A 16,488-nucleotide genomic window follows, 5' to 3' on the forward strand; every position below is an offset into this window, starting at 1 on the left:
ATTGTAGTTCTTTAACTATTTATTAATCTGTTTCAAGTATTTTTTTCTCAGATATTGTTCGTGTCAAAGTGTTTAACAGATCAGGCTTTCAGAAAAGAGGGCCATTGGGATTGCGTTCAAATATCTTCAAAAACTGCTATTAGTTGACCACAGTATTATTGCACTTAGAAGTGAGGGCACTTCACTCGCCTTATCGTGAGTTTTTATTGTGATATTCCAGCAGGACATGCTAAAGCACTCATCAAAGTAGCAGACTGTTTTAGAAAGTTCCCATTTGAAGTTCCTATGAACTCTACCACATCACACAGCTCCATTCAAGCGTTGTCCTCCATATTTTGCATCAGAGGTTTGCCAGAAGTACTTGGGTCGGGCAAAGGACTGCAGTTCACCTCACATGATTTTGGACAGTTTTGTGAACGGAATGGTATTTGCCACATCAAAAGTGATCTATTTCACCCACAGTCCAGTGGAGAAGCAGAAAACTTTGTACGCACTTTCAAGCAACAGATGGCCAAACAGTTGTCTTGAAATATATAACAGTGCGAGCATTTACCTTAGCGTCCACTGTACGAGTTTACTGTAACGTCTCCGCATGTTTCCAGTAACAGCCATGGGAGGCCGAGTGCAATAATATCGTGGTCAGGTAGTATATATACATTGTTTTTGTGTGTTGTTACTACTAATACAATAATGGAAGATCCTCTATGAAATACAAATTATTTTAGGAGTACAAGAACAACTCACCATATAGTCGAAGTGCTGAGCCGTCAGTAGGGATGTGCAGAAGAGTGAGAACTTTCCCTAGCTTTCAGATAAATCTTTCTTAAGCGAGAGGGCTCGTGTGCAGTGCACGATGGCGTGCAGATGTTCATTGACAGGAGCAGATAGGACTGAAGAAGGGGAGACTGTATGGAAATGACACATGGATGCGAGATGAGTAAAGTTATGTTCTTGGTATAGTGTGGAAAAGTGGTTGTGGAGCAAACAGGTGTTGAATTGAAGGGCATGTTGCAAGGACAGCTCAGATGTATTCTTCAGAGAAGCTGGTGTTGTGGGGAAGGATCCACATGGCACGGGTTGTGAAGCAGCCCTTTAAATCCACCATCTTGAGCTTAGAAGTGTTTTCTGTCACTGACGGTCAACTCCTGTTTACCATTTCTTACGGTGGGTAACGGATAGCCATCCTCAAATAAAATGCTGTCCAGAAATTGCACCAGAGTTGGTGCTGGCTGGAAGGCTGTACCCTTACGCCTCCGCAACAGGTTTGAGGTACTGCCCACTGCTGAAAGTACTTCTGAGCCAGCAAGTGCAGCCTCACCTGTTGCGGCAGTGGCCGGTCTTCCTGAGAGGTCTGGACAAGTGCAGAGGGTAGGATTGCTTGTCATTGGGAGCTCCAATGTTAGGCGGGTGATGGAGCCACTTACGGACATGGCAGCTAAGGACGGGAAGAAAGCCAATGTGCACTCCGTGTGCATACTGTGGGAGTCATCAAAGATGTGAAAAGGGTCCTTCCAGGTGCCATGAAGGGTACAGGGTGCAGTCAACTGCAGGTGGTGGCTCATGTCGGCAGTAATGACGTGTGTCGCTATGGATCGGAAGAGATTCTCTCCGGTTTCCGGCGGCTATCTCAGTTGGTGAACACTGCCAGTCTTGCTAGCAAGATGAAGACAGAGCTCTCCATCTGCAGCATAATCGACAGGACCGATTGCGGACGTTTGGTACAGAGGCGAGTGGAGGGTCTGAATCGGAGGCTTAGACAGTTCTGCGACTGTGTAGGCTGCAGATTCCTCGACTTGCACCATAGGGTGATGGGGTTTCGGGTTCCGCTAAATAGGTCTGGTGTCCACTACACACAGGAGGTGGCTACATGGGTAGCAGGGCCTGTGTGCTGTGGACTGGGCAGTTTTTTAGGTTAGACAGTCTCGGGAAAGATAAAAAAAAGGCTCCAGTCTCAAAGGGTACAGGGCAAAGAAATGACTAGAATTGACCAAGCAACAGTTGGTATTGTAGTTGTAAATTGTCGTAGCTGTGTTAGAAAAGTAATAGAACTTCAAGCAATGATAGAAAGCACTGAAGCTGAAATCGTTATAGGAACATAAAGCTGGCTAAAGCCGGAGATAAATTTGTCGAAATTCTTGCAGAGGTGCAAACCGTGCTCAGAAAGGATAGATTAAATAAAATAGGTGGTGGTGTGTTTGTGTCTGTTGGTAGTAGTTTACCTTGTAGTGAAGTTGAAATAGATAGTTCCTGCAAATTACTATGGGTAAATGCTTTCTCTGAGAATTACTTTGAACAATTAGTTCACGAGCCCACATGAATTGTAAATTGTTGTGAAAACGCACTTGATCTAATAGAGCGCGTCATGACAGATACAGGGATTAGTAAACACAAGGTCACTGTAGCGAGGCTCAAAACCATATCAACCAAAACCACTAAAAATAAATGCGGAATATATCTATTTAAATCAGCAGATAAACATTTGCTTGATGCCTTCCTAAGAGATAGTCTCTATTTCTTCCAAGCTAATTATGTATGTGTAGACCAGATATGGCCCAAATTCAAAGATACACTATTGACAGCTATAGGTAGATTCATACCGCATAAGTTAATAAGAGACGGGACTGATCCACCATGGTACACAAAACACATCAGAACACTGTTGCAGAAGTAACGAAAAAATCATGCTAAATTCAGAACAATGCAAAATCCCCAAGACTGGCTGAGTTTCGCAGAAGCTCGAGATTTAGTGCAGACATAAATGAGAGATGCATTTAATAGTTTCCACTATGAAACATTGTCTCAAAATATGGTTGAAAACCCAAAAGTAAAGTACACCACTGGCAAAAAACAGTCAATACCGTCACTGTGGGATAGCGATGGAAATGTTACCGATGATGGTGCCACTAAAGCGGAGTTACTTAATACAGTTTTCCATAATTCCTTCATGAAAGAAGTCAAAGTAAATATTCCACAATTCAAAACCAGAACAGCTGTTAGCATGTGTGACATAAAAGTAGATTCTTAGGTGTTGCGAAACAACTTAAATGACTTAAGAAAGGCAAGTCTTCCAGTCCAGATGGTATACCAATCAGGTTCCTTTCAGAGTATGTCGACACAATAGTGCCTTTCTTAGCAATCGTATGCAACCGCTCACTTGATGAAAGGTCTGTTCCCAAAGACTGGAAAGTAGGACAGATCACACCAATATTCAAGAAGGGAAATAGGAGTAACCCACCGAATTACAGACCCATATCACTTACCTCAATTTGCAGTAGGATTTTGGAGAATATACTGTACTCGAACATTATGAATCACCTTGAAGGAAATGACTTATTGATACATAACCAACACGGATTCAGAAAATATCGTCCTTGTGCAACAGAGCTAGCTCTTTATTCCCATGAAGTAATGAGTGATGTAGACAAGGGATCTCAGATCGATTCCATATTCCTAGATTTCCAGAAGGCTTTTGATACCGTTCCTCACAAGGGACTATTAATCAAATTGCGTGCATATGGAGTATCGTCTCAGTTGTGTGACTGGACTCATGATTTACTCTGAGAGGTCACAGTTCGTAGTGATAGATGGTAAATCATCGAATAGAATAGAAGTGATATCTGGCATTCTGCGAGGTAGTGTCGTAGGCCCTCTGCTGTTCCTGATTTACACAAATGATCTAGGTGATAATCTGAGCAGCCCCCTTGGATTGTCTGCAGATGACGCTGTAATTTACCGTCTAGTAAAATCATCAGACGATCAATTCCAATTACAAAATGATCTAGAGAGAATTTCTGTATGGTGTGAAAAGTGGCAATTGGCACCAAACAAAGAAAAGTGCGAGGTCATCCACATGGGTACTAAAAGAAATCCAATAAATTTTGGGTATACGATAAATCACACAAAAATAAGGGCTGTCAATTCGACTGAATACCTAGGAATTTCAATTATGAGCAACTTAAATTGGAAAAACCATATAGATAATATTGTGGGGAAGGCGAATCAAAGACTGCGCTTTGTTGGCAGGACACTTAGAAGATGTGACAAACCCACTAAAGATACAGCGTACATTACACTTGTCTGCCCTCTGCTGGAATATTGCTGTGTGGTATTTTTTCTATGGGGTCCTTACCAGATAGGATTGACGGAAGATATCGGAAAAAGTGCAAAGAAGGGCAGCTAATTTCGTGTTATCGGGCAATAGGGGTGAAAGTGTCGCTGATATGATACGCGAGTTGGGGTGCCAGTCACTGAAACAAAGGTGGTTTTGTTTGCAGCGAGATGTATTCATGAAATTTCAATCACCAACTTTCTCTTCGGAATGCGAAAATATTTTGTTGACACCCACTTACGTAGGGAGAAATGATCATCATAATAAAATAAGAGAAATCTGAGCTCGAATGGAAAGATTTAGGTGTTCCTTTTTCCCACGTTTCATTCGAGAGTGAAGTGGTAGAGTAGTAGTATGAAAATGGTTCGATGAACCCTCTGCCAGGCAAGTGTGAACTGCGGAGTAACCATGTAGATGTAGAGTTGGTATTCACCCATTATCCTGCCTCTGATAGGATAAGATAAGGCCATGATGGGGCTGGAGGGTTTGAAAAATGGGAATGTGGGAGGAAATTGTTCTGTGGCCGTAGGGTAGTTGTGTGGCACGGGGATATTCTTTTGGGTATTTTCAATCTGTTTCCGCGCCCTCGACACCTTCCTTCCCGACTGCTTCATGCAGTTCTCTTCGACCTAGTGAGCCACCTTTCAATATGTTGACCTCCAATGGCTCCACCCAACCTCTGGCTGTATCTAGCCCATTAGCTGTCGACAGCATGTGCTTTTTGATGTGCTATGTGTACCACACCAGAGAATTCAAAGACGGACATTACCTTGCCCCCCCCCCCCCCCCCCCCCTCCCCTCCCCAACGTCGTCTGTTGTCTCGTTGTCTGTGTAGAGCTGTACCAAGGGAAGCCAGGAGATGATGTTGACTGGTGGCCCGTATCCTCTTTCTATAACATAAACTGCACACATTTATTAACTGGGTTCTTTATTCATAAGAATAGGAAATTACTTAGCTCTAGACAGTCGTTGTGTTGCAAGCTCTCTGTAGTTGTCCATGTTAGCCTCACTGCTGGCGAAGTACAAAGTTCACTATGTACACTATTCTGGTTGCTATGTGCTGCCTGATTCTGCAACTCGACAGGGCTGCAACTGATGACAGACTAAGATTGTGCCTCCTCCTTGCCCTAGTGCTGTGCAGTGACATTCTAACAAACTATGTCTCACTACAAAAGTTGTGTGAACTTTCAGTTACACACATGTACCTCAGTAACTTTACATAACTGTGCCACGTATGAACATTTAGCCTCACCACACCTTTTTAAATCTAGCAAGCACTTCACTGCTTACAATGGACAGGAAATACCAGTGCTTGGACAGTGTAGTTTGCCTGAGACTTACAAATCTCACACCAGAACAGTGAATTTTACTGTTAAATCTACAGAGCAAGAACCAAATCGTGTTGCCAACTTTTTGTTAAGGAAACTACAAAAAAAAAAAAAAAAAAAAAAAAGGATCCCTTCTATGGATCAAGCAAACAACTACTAATTCCTTTAATCAGAGTTCCCTTCGACTCTATAGCTGTACAACTGTTCCACGTCAAAGTCGGCTGTTAGCAGCTTGTAGATAGCCTAACATGACAGAAGAGCCTTATCACAATTTTTGCTTACGCCATCACATTCTTCCACACTGAATTGCCGCACTGTTGCCGTTTAGTGAGGTTGCGAACAACAACGGGGAGGTAGGCAGGATGCTAGATGTAGAGATGAGCCAGGAGCTGTGACTGTGAAGGATGGCGAACTCCCGACTATACCCTGCCATCTGTATTATGAGGCAACATGAACATCTTCCAGAAAACAGGTGCCAGGGGACATGTCCAGGTATGAGGGTTTGTCCTCGGGCGATGATGGTCTACTGTATCTTCCTCTGTCGTTGGCGTTGTCGTTGTTGCCGTGAGGCACCGTTATACCAAGTGGAAAGACGCGTCGATCTTAGAGCATGAGATATTGTAACCTTAAGTCATTGACAACACACAAGTCACGGTAGCACCTGATTCCGGAATAGCTGCAGTAGTTAAGATCTACGAACAACCCCCTCTTGACCAGGTCCCCAAAACTTAACTCGTAACGAGATCCCTTCGAAGCAAATTGTCATAAAGATCATCTATAAAGGCGTCGTACAACGATAAGAAATGTTACAATTTATGGAATAATAACAGGTACGACCAAACTGTCTTGTTTCTTCTGTTTTATTTAACGTAACTTTGTTCACAGTTTTATTTTGCATTCACCACTCATTCACACTCTGATGTGGAGTATATGCGAGTGTCTGAACCCTAACTCCCAAGTTCCATCAAATCCCTTTGATGAACAGTTTTGGTTGCTCGACACCAACAGTCAGTGATAATGATACAGTATTTTCTAATTGACTCTTCTAGTTTAGCCACCGCTCTCCACAAATGTTTGTTAGGCATAAGACAATTACACACTTTTCTCTCCGATCCGCTGTTATTAAGAGTTCACGTAAAAGTTAACGTTTTTCTCCTTTTCATAAATTGGTGCCCGCTCTCTGTGATATAATAAAAAAAAAAAAAAAAACTGTCTCAATACTGTGTCACTCGTGAGATGCGTATAGATTTATCCTGGAATTGACCGCTCTGTAGGTGTACTCAATTTAATGACCACACTTCGCTATCCACGATTTCGTGTAACTAATTGTCCTTTTGGTACTCTGATCGTATACCGTAGTTATTTAAAACTCACCCTTATATTTTTTCACAACGCACAATTAGCACTTCTTTACTTGTTTATTTCTAAGAGTAAACGAAAAAATGACGCCGTATCATCGGCTTCGTCAATATGAAGCAAAACACCTTAATATGCCCAATTTTACCTCTTCTTATAGGATCGGCTACCTTACTCATTAATTTACTACATATTATTTCCAATAACACTAGACAGGTATCGCAGTTATGTTTTAATTGTATTCAAAAGCACGTTATTGTTATTATGATCGACCAAATCATAACAAATCGCACGGCATGTGTTTTTAACGATAGCTTTACACTCGCCGAGCCTTTATTCGTGCAATATTATATGTAAATATACAGACAGGACCGAAAGATCGATCTCTCTACTGTAACCAATAGAGGCAAATACGCTATTCAAGTTCCATTACATCTATCTTGACTCGTATTGTTAAAACGGTGACAGTGTGGCCACGTCCATTGGGTTGGTGAAGAGATGGTAGGGGCGAGAGCGTATCATCCATTCGCTTCTCCTGGGGTGCCCTGGTGGCACCAGTGGGCAGCTGCAAAGGCCACGCAGTCCCATGAACACACAAAGCTGGGGAAAGAAAAGCAGCAGAATCACGGGGCAAATGACATGCGCGAATTTGGTTCTGGTGACAGTGCTGGAAAGCATCAGGACCTGCAATCAAAGTCCCAATGCATTCTTGGATCATGCCTCTTTCCCAGTGCCCCCAGTTTTCATAAACCCTGAAAAGAACAAGATCACATGGTGCAAAGTGATACATTGGACTATTGGCAGGGCCGGATGCTGCGGTCGCTGTTGCGAGTGTAGCAGTGTCTGATGGCGGTGGCCATGCGGAAGTTCTGCCAGTGCTGGTACATTTTGTGGGTGAGAGCCATAGGAGGCGAGAAAGAGTTGCAGCGCCTATTCCCGTGTGTGGGAGATGCGAAGCTCGGCCACCTGTTGCTTCAAAGTGTGTACAAAGCATTCTGTTTCTCCATTGGACTGTGGGAGGAACAGCTGATTTTATGAGATGGTGAATGCCATTCTGTTCACAAAACCACCGGCCGATGTGGCCGAGCGGTTCTAGGCACTTCAGTCTGGATCTGCACGACCGCTACGGTCGCAGGTTCGAATCCTGCCTCGGGCAGTCCTTAGATTAGTTAGGTTTAAGTAGTTCTAAGTTCTAGGGGACTGATGACTATAGCTGTTAAGTCCCATAGTGCTCAGAGCCATTTGAACCATTTTGTTCACAAAACCGTCCAAAAGTACGTGAGGTGAATTGCAGTTCGTTGTCCGACACACGTACTTCTGGCAAACCTTCGATGTAAAATATGGAGGACAATGCTTGAATGGTGCTGTGTGATGCGGTAGTTTGTAGGAACCGTCAAAAGGGAACTTGCTAAAAGAGTCTACCACTATGAGCCAATGGGTGTCCCAAAATGGTCCTTAAAGCCAGTGTGTACTCGTTGCCATGGCAATTGAGTCTTAAGCCAAGTTGAGAATGTCTGTGATGGAGCGGATGGCTCTCTGCGCATGCGTGACACTGTGGCGCCATCTGTCATATGTGGGCGCCCATGCCCTGCCAATTACAGTGCTGGCACACTAAATGTTTGGTGTGAACATTTCGCAACTGTCTTTGGTGGGGCAATAACAACACATCCTTTTGCAACACTTTGGGAATAAGCCCACATGATTGTCTACTGTCGTTTTGAACTAGAATCACACCCTGAAAGATTGTGCTGATGGGCAAAATATCAGCTGGGCACTGGTCAATGAACAAAGCCAAGATGTGCGAATGTAATACAACAAAATCTTGAGATCTGGGTCTGCTTCTGTGGTCTGTGCAATTTTTCTGCAGTGCAAGGGAAAAGATTCCAGCAATTCAGAATCGATTTGGTAGCAAGGTGCGGTAGATGCATCAAAATCAGAGTCTGGACCAATTGGGAGGTGAGATACGGCATCTGCATTGCCATAGGTCTCTACACAATTTCATACACATACTGCAAAAGCAACAAAGCCCAAAGTTGCTGTTTTTGAGCAGTGCGTGTAGGAACCGGCTTTGACAGATGAAACAAGGACTGCAAAGGCTTGTGAACTGTCACAAAATAGAACTTGTGACAATACAAATAGTGATGGAATTTCGCCATACCATACACAGTAGCAAGAACCTCTTTATCTGTTTGAGAATAATTGCAGTGGGCTTGAGTTAACAACTTTGAGGCAAAAGGAATAGATCTGTGTTCTGCACCAATTCTGTGCGAAAGCACCGTGCCGACTCCGTAAGAATGGATCTTGACAGTTTTTAGTCCAAACAAAAGGTACATTTTTGCAACCCAAGCGATGCAGTGGAGCTGTGATCTGAGCTACATTTCGTATAAACTGAATGTAGTGTCACCTTGCCCAGTACTGGCCGCAGTTCAGACACATTGCAAGAAACAGTCTGGTCATGGATTGCAAGCAAATGAGGTTGTACGGGGTGCACACCGATTGTTTATCACATGACCTAAACAACATGTAGTTCAGTTTGAAAAAAAGCCACACTTTTCAAGACAACACTTGAGTCCAGCTTCTGACAACACTCGAAAATGAGTATACAAATTGGCAGTGTGTTCCTCTGGTGTACGACCTGAGATGACAGTAACATCAAGGTAGTTTGAACAAAATGGCACATTTGCAGTCAGCTGTTCCAAGTAATGTTGAAAAATGTCAGGTGTGGAAGAACTGCTGAAGGGCAAATGCAAATACTTGAACGTGGGTATTTACAACAAACACTTTCTGCAGTTCTTCATCCAATGAAATTTGCAAGTAGGCATCACACAAATCTATCTTAGAAAAGTAATGTCCTGCACCAAGCCTGTCCACGAGTTCATCAGGGCGAGGTGACGAATAAGTATCCGCTAGTGGCTGTGGATGGTAGACTTTGAAGTAAACACAAATGCGAATGTGGCCAGAAGGCTTAGGCAACAAAACTAGTGGACTTGCCCTTTGACTAGCTTGAATGGGGCCAATTACACCATTATCCTGCAATTCTTTCAGTTCACTGGCTACTTTGTCTCATAAAGCAATTGGAACAGGGCGGGCCCAGAAAAAATTAAGCTGTGCATTGTCTTTCAATGTAATACATGCTGAGAAGGTATTAGCTTTTCCCATTCCTTCTGAAAATAGTCCAGGAAATTCTTTAAGCAAGCTATTGACACTGTCTTTTGGATCTCAAGCCGATATGGGAAGTACATTGTTGTGGATGCCAAGTCCAAACAAATCAAAGGCATCTAATCCGAAAATGTTCTCACTGTCTCTTGATTTCAACACAGTAAATGCTGCAGTCACTACAGATGCCTACTGTAGTGGCAACACTGCAGACAGACCAGTGATGCGGGTTGCCGACTCCGCTGTGAAGTCTGGCCGACACGAGTGTTTACACTCGAGTACCGCAGTTAACAACTGACACGTAGGTGTGGCGAACATCCGTCAGAGGGCATCAACTAACAGCAGAGGAAGGGGGCGCAGTGAACAACGAACCATTTCCTGGTGTTCACGTGTGTGCAAATAGTCCCGGAAATATGCTTCCACCCAGGGCCAGATAAGCCGGTGCTGGCCGTTCGGCAGGCAGTTCTCGACTCACCGAGTGCAGAGAAGATCTCCAGCAGTGTGCCACCTCAACCATCCTCTCTTCTGCAACAATTGTGATACGTCGCTTCCATCGTGTTAGGCTGTCTACCAGCTACTATCAGCCGACTTTGACTTGGAACAGTTGTACGGGTATAGAGTCGAAGGGAACTCTGATTATAGGAATTTGTTGTTATTTCCTTGATCCGAAGAAAGGATCCTTATTGTTTTTTTTTTTTTTAGTTTTGAAGAGTGTGGTACCGATGGTGGCTTATTGCAGTTTCCTTAATAAAAAGTTGGCAATACAATTTGGTTCTCACTCTGTAGACTTAGCAGTAAAATTCACTGTTCTGGTGTGAGATTTGTAAGTCTCAGTGTCCAAGCACTGGTATTTCCTGTCCGTTGTAAGCAGTGAGGTGCTTGCAAGATTTAGAAAGGTGTGGTGAGCCTAACTGTTCATACGTGGCACACTTATGTAAAGTTACTGAGATACCTGTGTGTAACTGAATGTTCACACGACATTCGTAGTGAGACAAAGTTTGTTAGAATGTCGTTGCACAGCACTAGGGCGAGAAGGAAGCACAACCTTAATCTGTCATAGATTTAGAAAACACAAATGTTCATTGCATGTGTACGAACCTGTTTTTCTGGAAGTGGTCAAAATTGGCATTTTTGTGCCGTTGCAAACAAACTGCTTGGACGTGGCCTTTTTTTCCGTAAGTGTAAAACGTTGCACTACGTGATGGGCAATCCTGTCTTTTATGGCGAGCAAGACATCTAGTGTAAGACTTCAGTAAGTTCACAGGTCTGCTTACCTGCCTGCTTGTCTGTGTACGTGGTTGTTCTTGTGGCTGCTCGGGGAAGTTGCGAACAGGGGGCGACTCGCCCCTATAAATCGGGACCCGGTCAAACTTATCGGCCGCTACGGCACCGAAATCATATTGCTCTAAGATTCGCAACACTTGAGAAAGTGATGGGTCAGAGTATTTCAAGATCTCTTCCTGTATTCTACTATCTGGGACATTGAAACTTATAGCATCTTTAATCATTAAAGATGCTATACTGACTGTACAACTGTTCAAAACTCTGAAAATGGTATTCCACTACCCACCCAACATATGCAGTATTCTACTCCACCCAATGACAGACCTACCGCCAACCGCACACCTCGTGTAGCATACCTATGTGGGATACCCAGCTGCAAGACCTTTCCAATACACCCACTCTTCACATCCGACTCAAGTCCCGTCATGGGCTTGTCGTACCACAGACAGGGGGAACTGCAGAAATTCACTTGGTATACCAGCTGTGATGCCATTTATGCACAGCTTTTTATGTGGACATGACAAGCAACCAGCTGTCAACCCTGACGAAAGGTCACGTTCAAAACTGGACAAGAGTACCGCAGACTACCTGGCAGCAGAATATGGTACAGAACACAATGTGGTGGTTTTAAATGGCTGCTTCATAACGTTTGCCATGCGGGAACTTCCCCACGGCACCGTCTTGTCTGAAGTACGTAGGTAGGAGTTGTCCTTACAAGACGTCCTTTGGCCCCTTAAATCCTTCTGGCTAGTCTCTGCTAGCCCATTGCCCCACACCAGCCTTTCCTCTTTACAACAGGACTGTGACTTCACTCATCCTGCACCCACACCCCCCACCCTTGCAGTCTCCCATTCCTCTGCTCTATCTCCCCTCCCAATGAACACATACCCATCGTTGTGCACTGGACACAACTCCCCCTGCAGCCAATTGCTCTATCTCCCCTCCCAATGAACTTCTTGTCTACAAGAATTTGTCCTAAAGGTAAGCAAAGTTATCACTTCTGCTCGCATCACCTTAACTTGTAAAGTTATTTACTACGGTTCGTTTGGTGCATAAGTTTGTAGCATTTTGTTTTGTGTGTTGGTATTAGAGCTGCTGTGGCTTTATTATTGGTTGTGATTTGTTATTTGTAATTAACTGTTGCTATTTTAGTTTACATATTGTCATTTGGAGATAGTGAGTGGAGCTGTGGACACTAGAAAATCGAGTGCCAAGTTGAGAAATCGGAACATTTCCGACATGTTCTTCCGTTTGAGATCAGCAGAAGCAGCCAGAAACATATGCACCTAGTATGCGGATAAAGCCACTGGATACAGCACAGCAAGAAAATGGTTTTCTCATTTTAAGGAGGATTGTTTCGATAATAGTCACTCTCCACATTTGGGAAGACCAGTGAAGGCCATTTAAACACATTAACCCACAATGATCCATGTCATTGTACTCGAAAAACTGGCAGATGTGGTGAATTGTGATCATTCTACTATCGTATGACGTTTGCATCTGATTGGCAATGTTCAGAAATCGGCTGTACGGGTACCGCATGGTCGAAGTTAAGATCACAAAAATCAGCAGGTGCCCATACGTGCATGTGTGCTTGCTCATCATCAATTAGCTCGTGAACGACACTGACCATTCCCATCCTGTTCCATTACTGCTGGTGAGAAAGTCTGTATGAGCCCAAACAAAACTAATACTCCCCATACAAAGACATGCATGCATCCTTGGAAGATAATATTGCGCATCTATTGGAACAGCAACGGTGTGGTGTACTACTAACTGCTTCCCCGAGGTGTAATCATCACTGCTGACATTTATTGTCAACAACTCAGACTTATTGTAGATGCAGTCGAAGAATGGTGACCGGGAAGACTGCGTGAAAAATTGTCCTCTACGACAGTGCCTGCCCACATTCTGCTAGACTGACAAAACGTGCTAACAGGAGTTGGGTTGGGAAGTCATTCTGCATCCACATTATTCCCCCCCCATCTTGCCTCAGATTTTCACCTTTTCCATTCTCTATCGAACAATCTTAGAGGAATTTCCTTTCTGGATGAAAATGCTCTCTGAACGTTGAACAAAAAGTTCTTTGCCTCGAAACCATATAATTTCTACAGTTGCAGAATTGAAGAGTTACCCCAGCCTTGGAAGATTGTTGTAAATAGTGAAGGAGTATATATCATTGGTGACTTGTGTCTCTTATGTGTTTGTGTTACGTTTATTAAACTTACGGAAAAATGCAACAAACTTATGCACCAACACAATACTAATTACCTTTATGACAGTCAATAGGGGCAGCAGAGAAAAGTGGCTGTGTAAAACAGAATGCTGATGGAAAAAAATTTGAGAAGCCCTGCTGTAGGGTATCATTTGTGACGTAGCATTTCAATATAAACAATGGAAATTAGAGGTAGGAATATCAACAATGTTAGAAAAGTTTACATTGAGTTTCAGGCAGACAAAATAAAGACAGTTTCATGTAAACTTTCAGACAAAGCCTTCTTCATAAAAGAGAAATTCAGACACATTCACAAACGCAAGCACACCTCACACACGCGTGACCGCTGCTGAGGCCGGAGGTTGTCGTCATTGTGTGTGAGGTGTCCTACCTCGGATGAATGTGTGTGTGTATCTCTTTCTGAAGAAGGATTTTGCCAAAAGCTTACGCGGAACAGTCTTGTCGCGCTTGTCTTCAACTGTGAGTAGCAATCTATCCATTTATAATATTGTTAATGTTTCAATGTCATATTTTAACGCAATGTCGATCTATTATTGTTAATGAGAAATCTGTGATTGGGAAGAGTGAATAATATTGGTTTCAGTGGCAGGAAGCACACTCTTAATCTGAGACTTCCGTAACGCCCAATTGTGCGCCTCTGTCGGCACGGGACGAATGGCAGAGGGCAGACGCAAGTGGGGCGAGCCGTCGACGAAGGTCCGTCGCAACAGTGAGATGGCTGAGAAAAATGATTCGGCTGATGAAGGAGGGGCGCATTTTCACCACCTCCCAGATGAAGTTATAATCAATATATTTTCCTCCTTGAGCTTCAGCGACCTCGTAGACATCGTGCAGAATGTTTGTGTGCGCTGGAGGAGGCTGGCGCAAGACCCGATGCTCTGGCTCGACAAAGAGTATGTCGTCACAGCGAGGTAAGTGACAGTGGCTGTTACTGCTATTCGGGGTGACTAGTCTGAGCACTGCAAGAGCTCTTTCATTTTATTCAATTTGCATTTTTGGTCTGATGAATTAACAACCATTAGTAATATTCTATTTGTATTTTAACTATGTTACATCTTCTATTATCCCTATTTTTATTCCTGTGTCCAATTTGCTTTATAATTCCGATAAGACCTGCTTTTTACACTTTTCAGCAGACTTATCCAAAAAATTGTAAAATTAAGGGAAGCATAGGACACACAACAGTCAAAAATAAGTAAATTACTCTATCATTATCTTTATATCATTCAAACTATGAAATAACAATTTAAATTTTGCTTATTTAAAAAATCTAAAATAAGGGGTTATGTTTCTTTCTTATGGAGCATCTTGACGGGGGAGGGGGGGGGGGGGGGGGGGAGGGAAATATTGACATCAGGTCTAAAAAGTATCTATGAATAAGTTTGACTTTTATATTGGGGTTTGTGTGCTCATCGTTGCAGACGATCTGTCGCAGCCAAAGTCCTGGATAACAGCTACTGTAAAATTTAACTATAAAGTTAAATGAATATTTAATCCAGTATAATGTTTCAGCTGAATATTTATTATGGTCTCAAAGTAAATAAAAGCATCTTGACAAATCTGAAATAAGCAGTAACATACTTACAATAATGAAATGAATCTTGCTCAGCAAGCTACAAGTCTTCTGTCCAAATATACACAAAGTACTGACTCACTATGCCAATATGGCTACCCCTATATATATAATCTAAACAATCCCGAACAATCCTCGGCATTGTTTAAAATGATTTTTCGATTAAGTAACAATTAAAATTAACATATAAAAACTGAAAATACATATATAAACGATATAAACGTATGTTTGCTCCAGAACAGCAAGTACAATTCTGTATTAGTTTGTGTTCGTTATTTTATTCGAGTATAACTTGTCGAATATGAAATTACAATAATGCATTTTCATATTTTATTAATTACTAGAGGCTCCCTTTATGGAAAATGTTCCCTACATTTACAGGGCTTCTATACTTTAAGGTAATTGGGATGTAATAGTTAGTTTTGTAGCTATAATTTTTTCAGACAAATTACATATTTTGTTCGCATGTGCGATCCTGAATTAGACTGGAAAATGTTTGTTTTAAGTGAGTCTTAATGAGCTGTTACATTTCAGCACCCCCTAAAAGGATTTGTGAAACTGAAAGTTGAACGAAACATTTTCTGATAGATCTGTGTAACAGTACACATTTTGCAGTAAACTGGAGGAACAGGCATTCTATTTATGGTATGGGATAAGTCCTGTGTTTGATTAAATGTGTAAATTAAATATGAAACATTATGCAAACATTATTACTCAATAGTACAAGGAAAGAAGAAGTTATTTCTTAACTGTATGAACATTGAGAATTCAGCACACTGACTGTTTTGTACATAGTCTGCATGTTTGCAGTATGCAGACTGCTTTGTTGAATGAAATGTCTGACCAATGCCCAATCTTACTATTTTTCATTTGTCAAGACACTTCCAACACCTCCTTCCCACCTTTACAATCATTCAAACATTAATAATGTATTTTTTCAGGAATATACGCGCAACGAAGTTGTGGCTTTTCCCTTCACAGTAAGTGCTAGCATATAACGGAATGATACGTAAGAGTATACAAAAACTTGAATAAGTGACTAATACATCATATTGGTTGTGTTTTATAAATGATTGAAACATCACCAACAATTATGTGGTTGAGCCTTATACACAGGTACGTGTTCACCACTTGGGTGTGAATACACAATAAATGAATCATAAGTGAGTGGTACATCATGACAAAACATGGTTAGGCATTATACATTGGTAAGTGTTCACCACATCTACATCTACATCTACATCTATACTCTGCGAGCCACCTTACGGTGTGTGGCGGAGGGTACTTATTGTACCACTATCTGATCCCCCCTTCCCTGTTCCATTCACGAATTGTGCGTGGGAAGAACGACTGCTTGTAAGTCTCCGTATTTGCTCTAATTTCTCGGATCTTTTCGTTGTGATCATTACGCGAGATATATGTGGGTGGTAGTAATATGTTGCCCATC

At 42.4% G+C, this 16,488-nt stretch overlaps 1 protein-coding gene across 3 annotated transcripts in view; it reads left to right on the plus strand.

Annotated features, from left to right (window-relative positions):
- Positions 1-16,488, plus strand: part of LOC126109593 (uncharacterized) — a 92,407-nt gene that overhangs the window by 15,972 nt on the left and 59,947 nt on the right. For all 3 annotated transcript variants that reach the window (XM_049914632.1, XM_049914631.1, XM_049914633.1), the window contains one exon: positions 14,052-14,379. In XM_049914632.1, the coding sequence (XP_049770589.1) occupies positions 14,123-14,379 (257 nt within the window). In that variant the 5' untranslated portion in view covers positions 14,052-14,122. The remainder of the gene's footprint in view (positions 1-14,051; positions 14,380-16,488) is intronic.

This window comes from Schistocerca cancellata, chromosome 12 (assembly GCF_023864275.1).
Source record: "Schistocerca cancellata isolate TAMUIC-IGC-003103 chromosome 12, iqSchCanc2.1, whole genome shotgun sequence".
Taxonomy (NCBI): domain Eukaryota; kingdom Metazoa; phylum Arthropoda; class Insecta; order Orthoptera; family Acrididae; genus Schistocerca; species Schistocerca cancellata.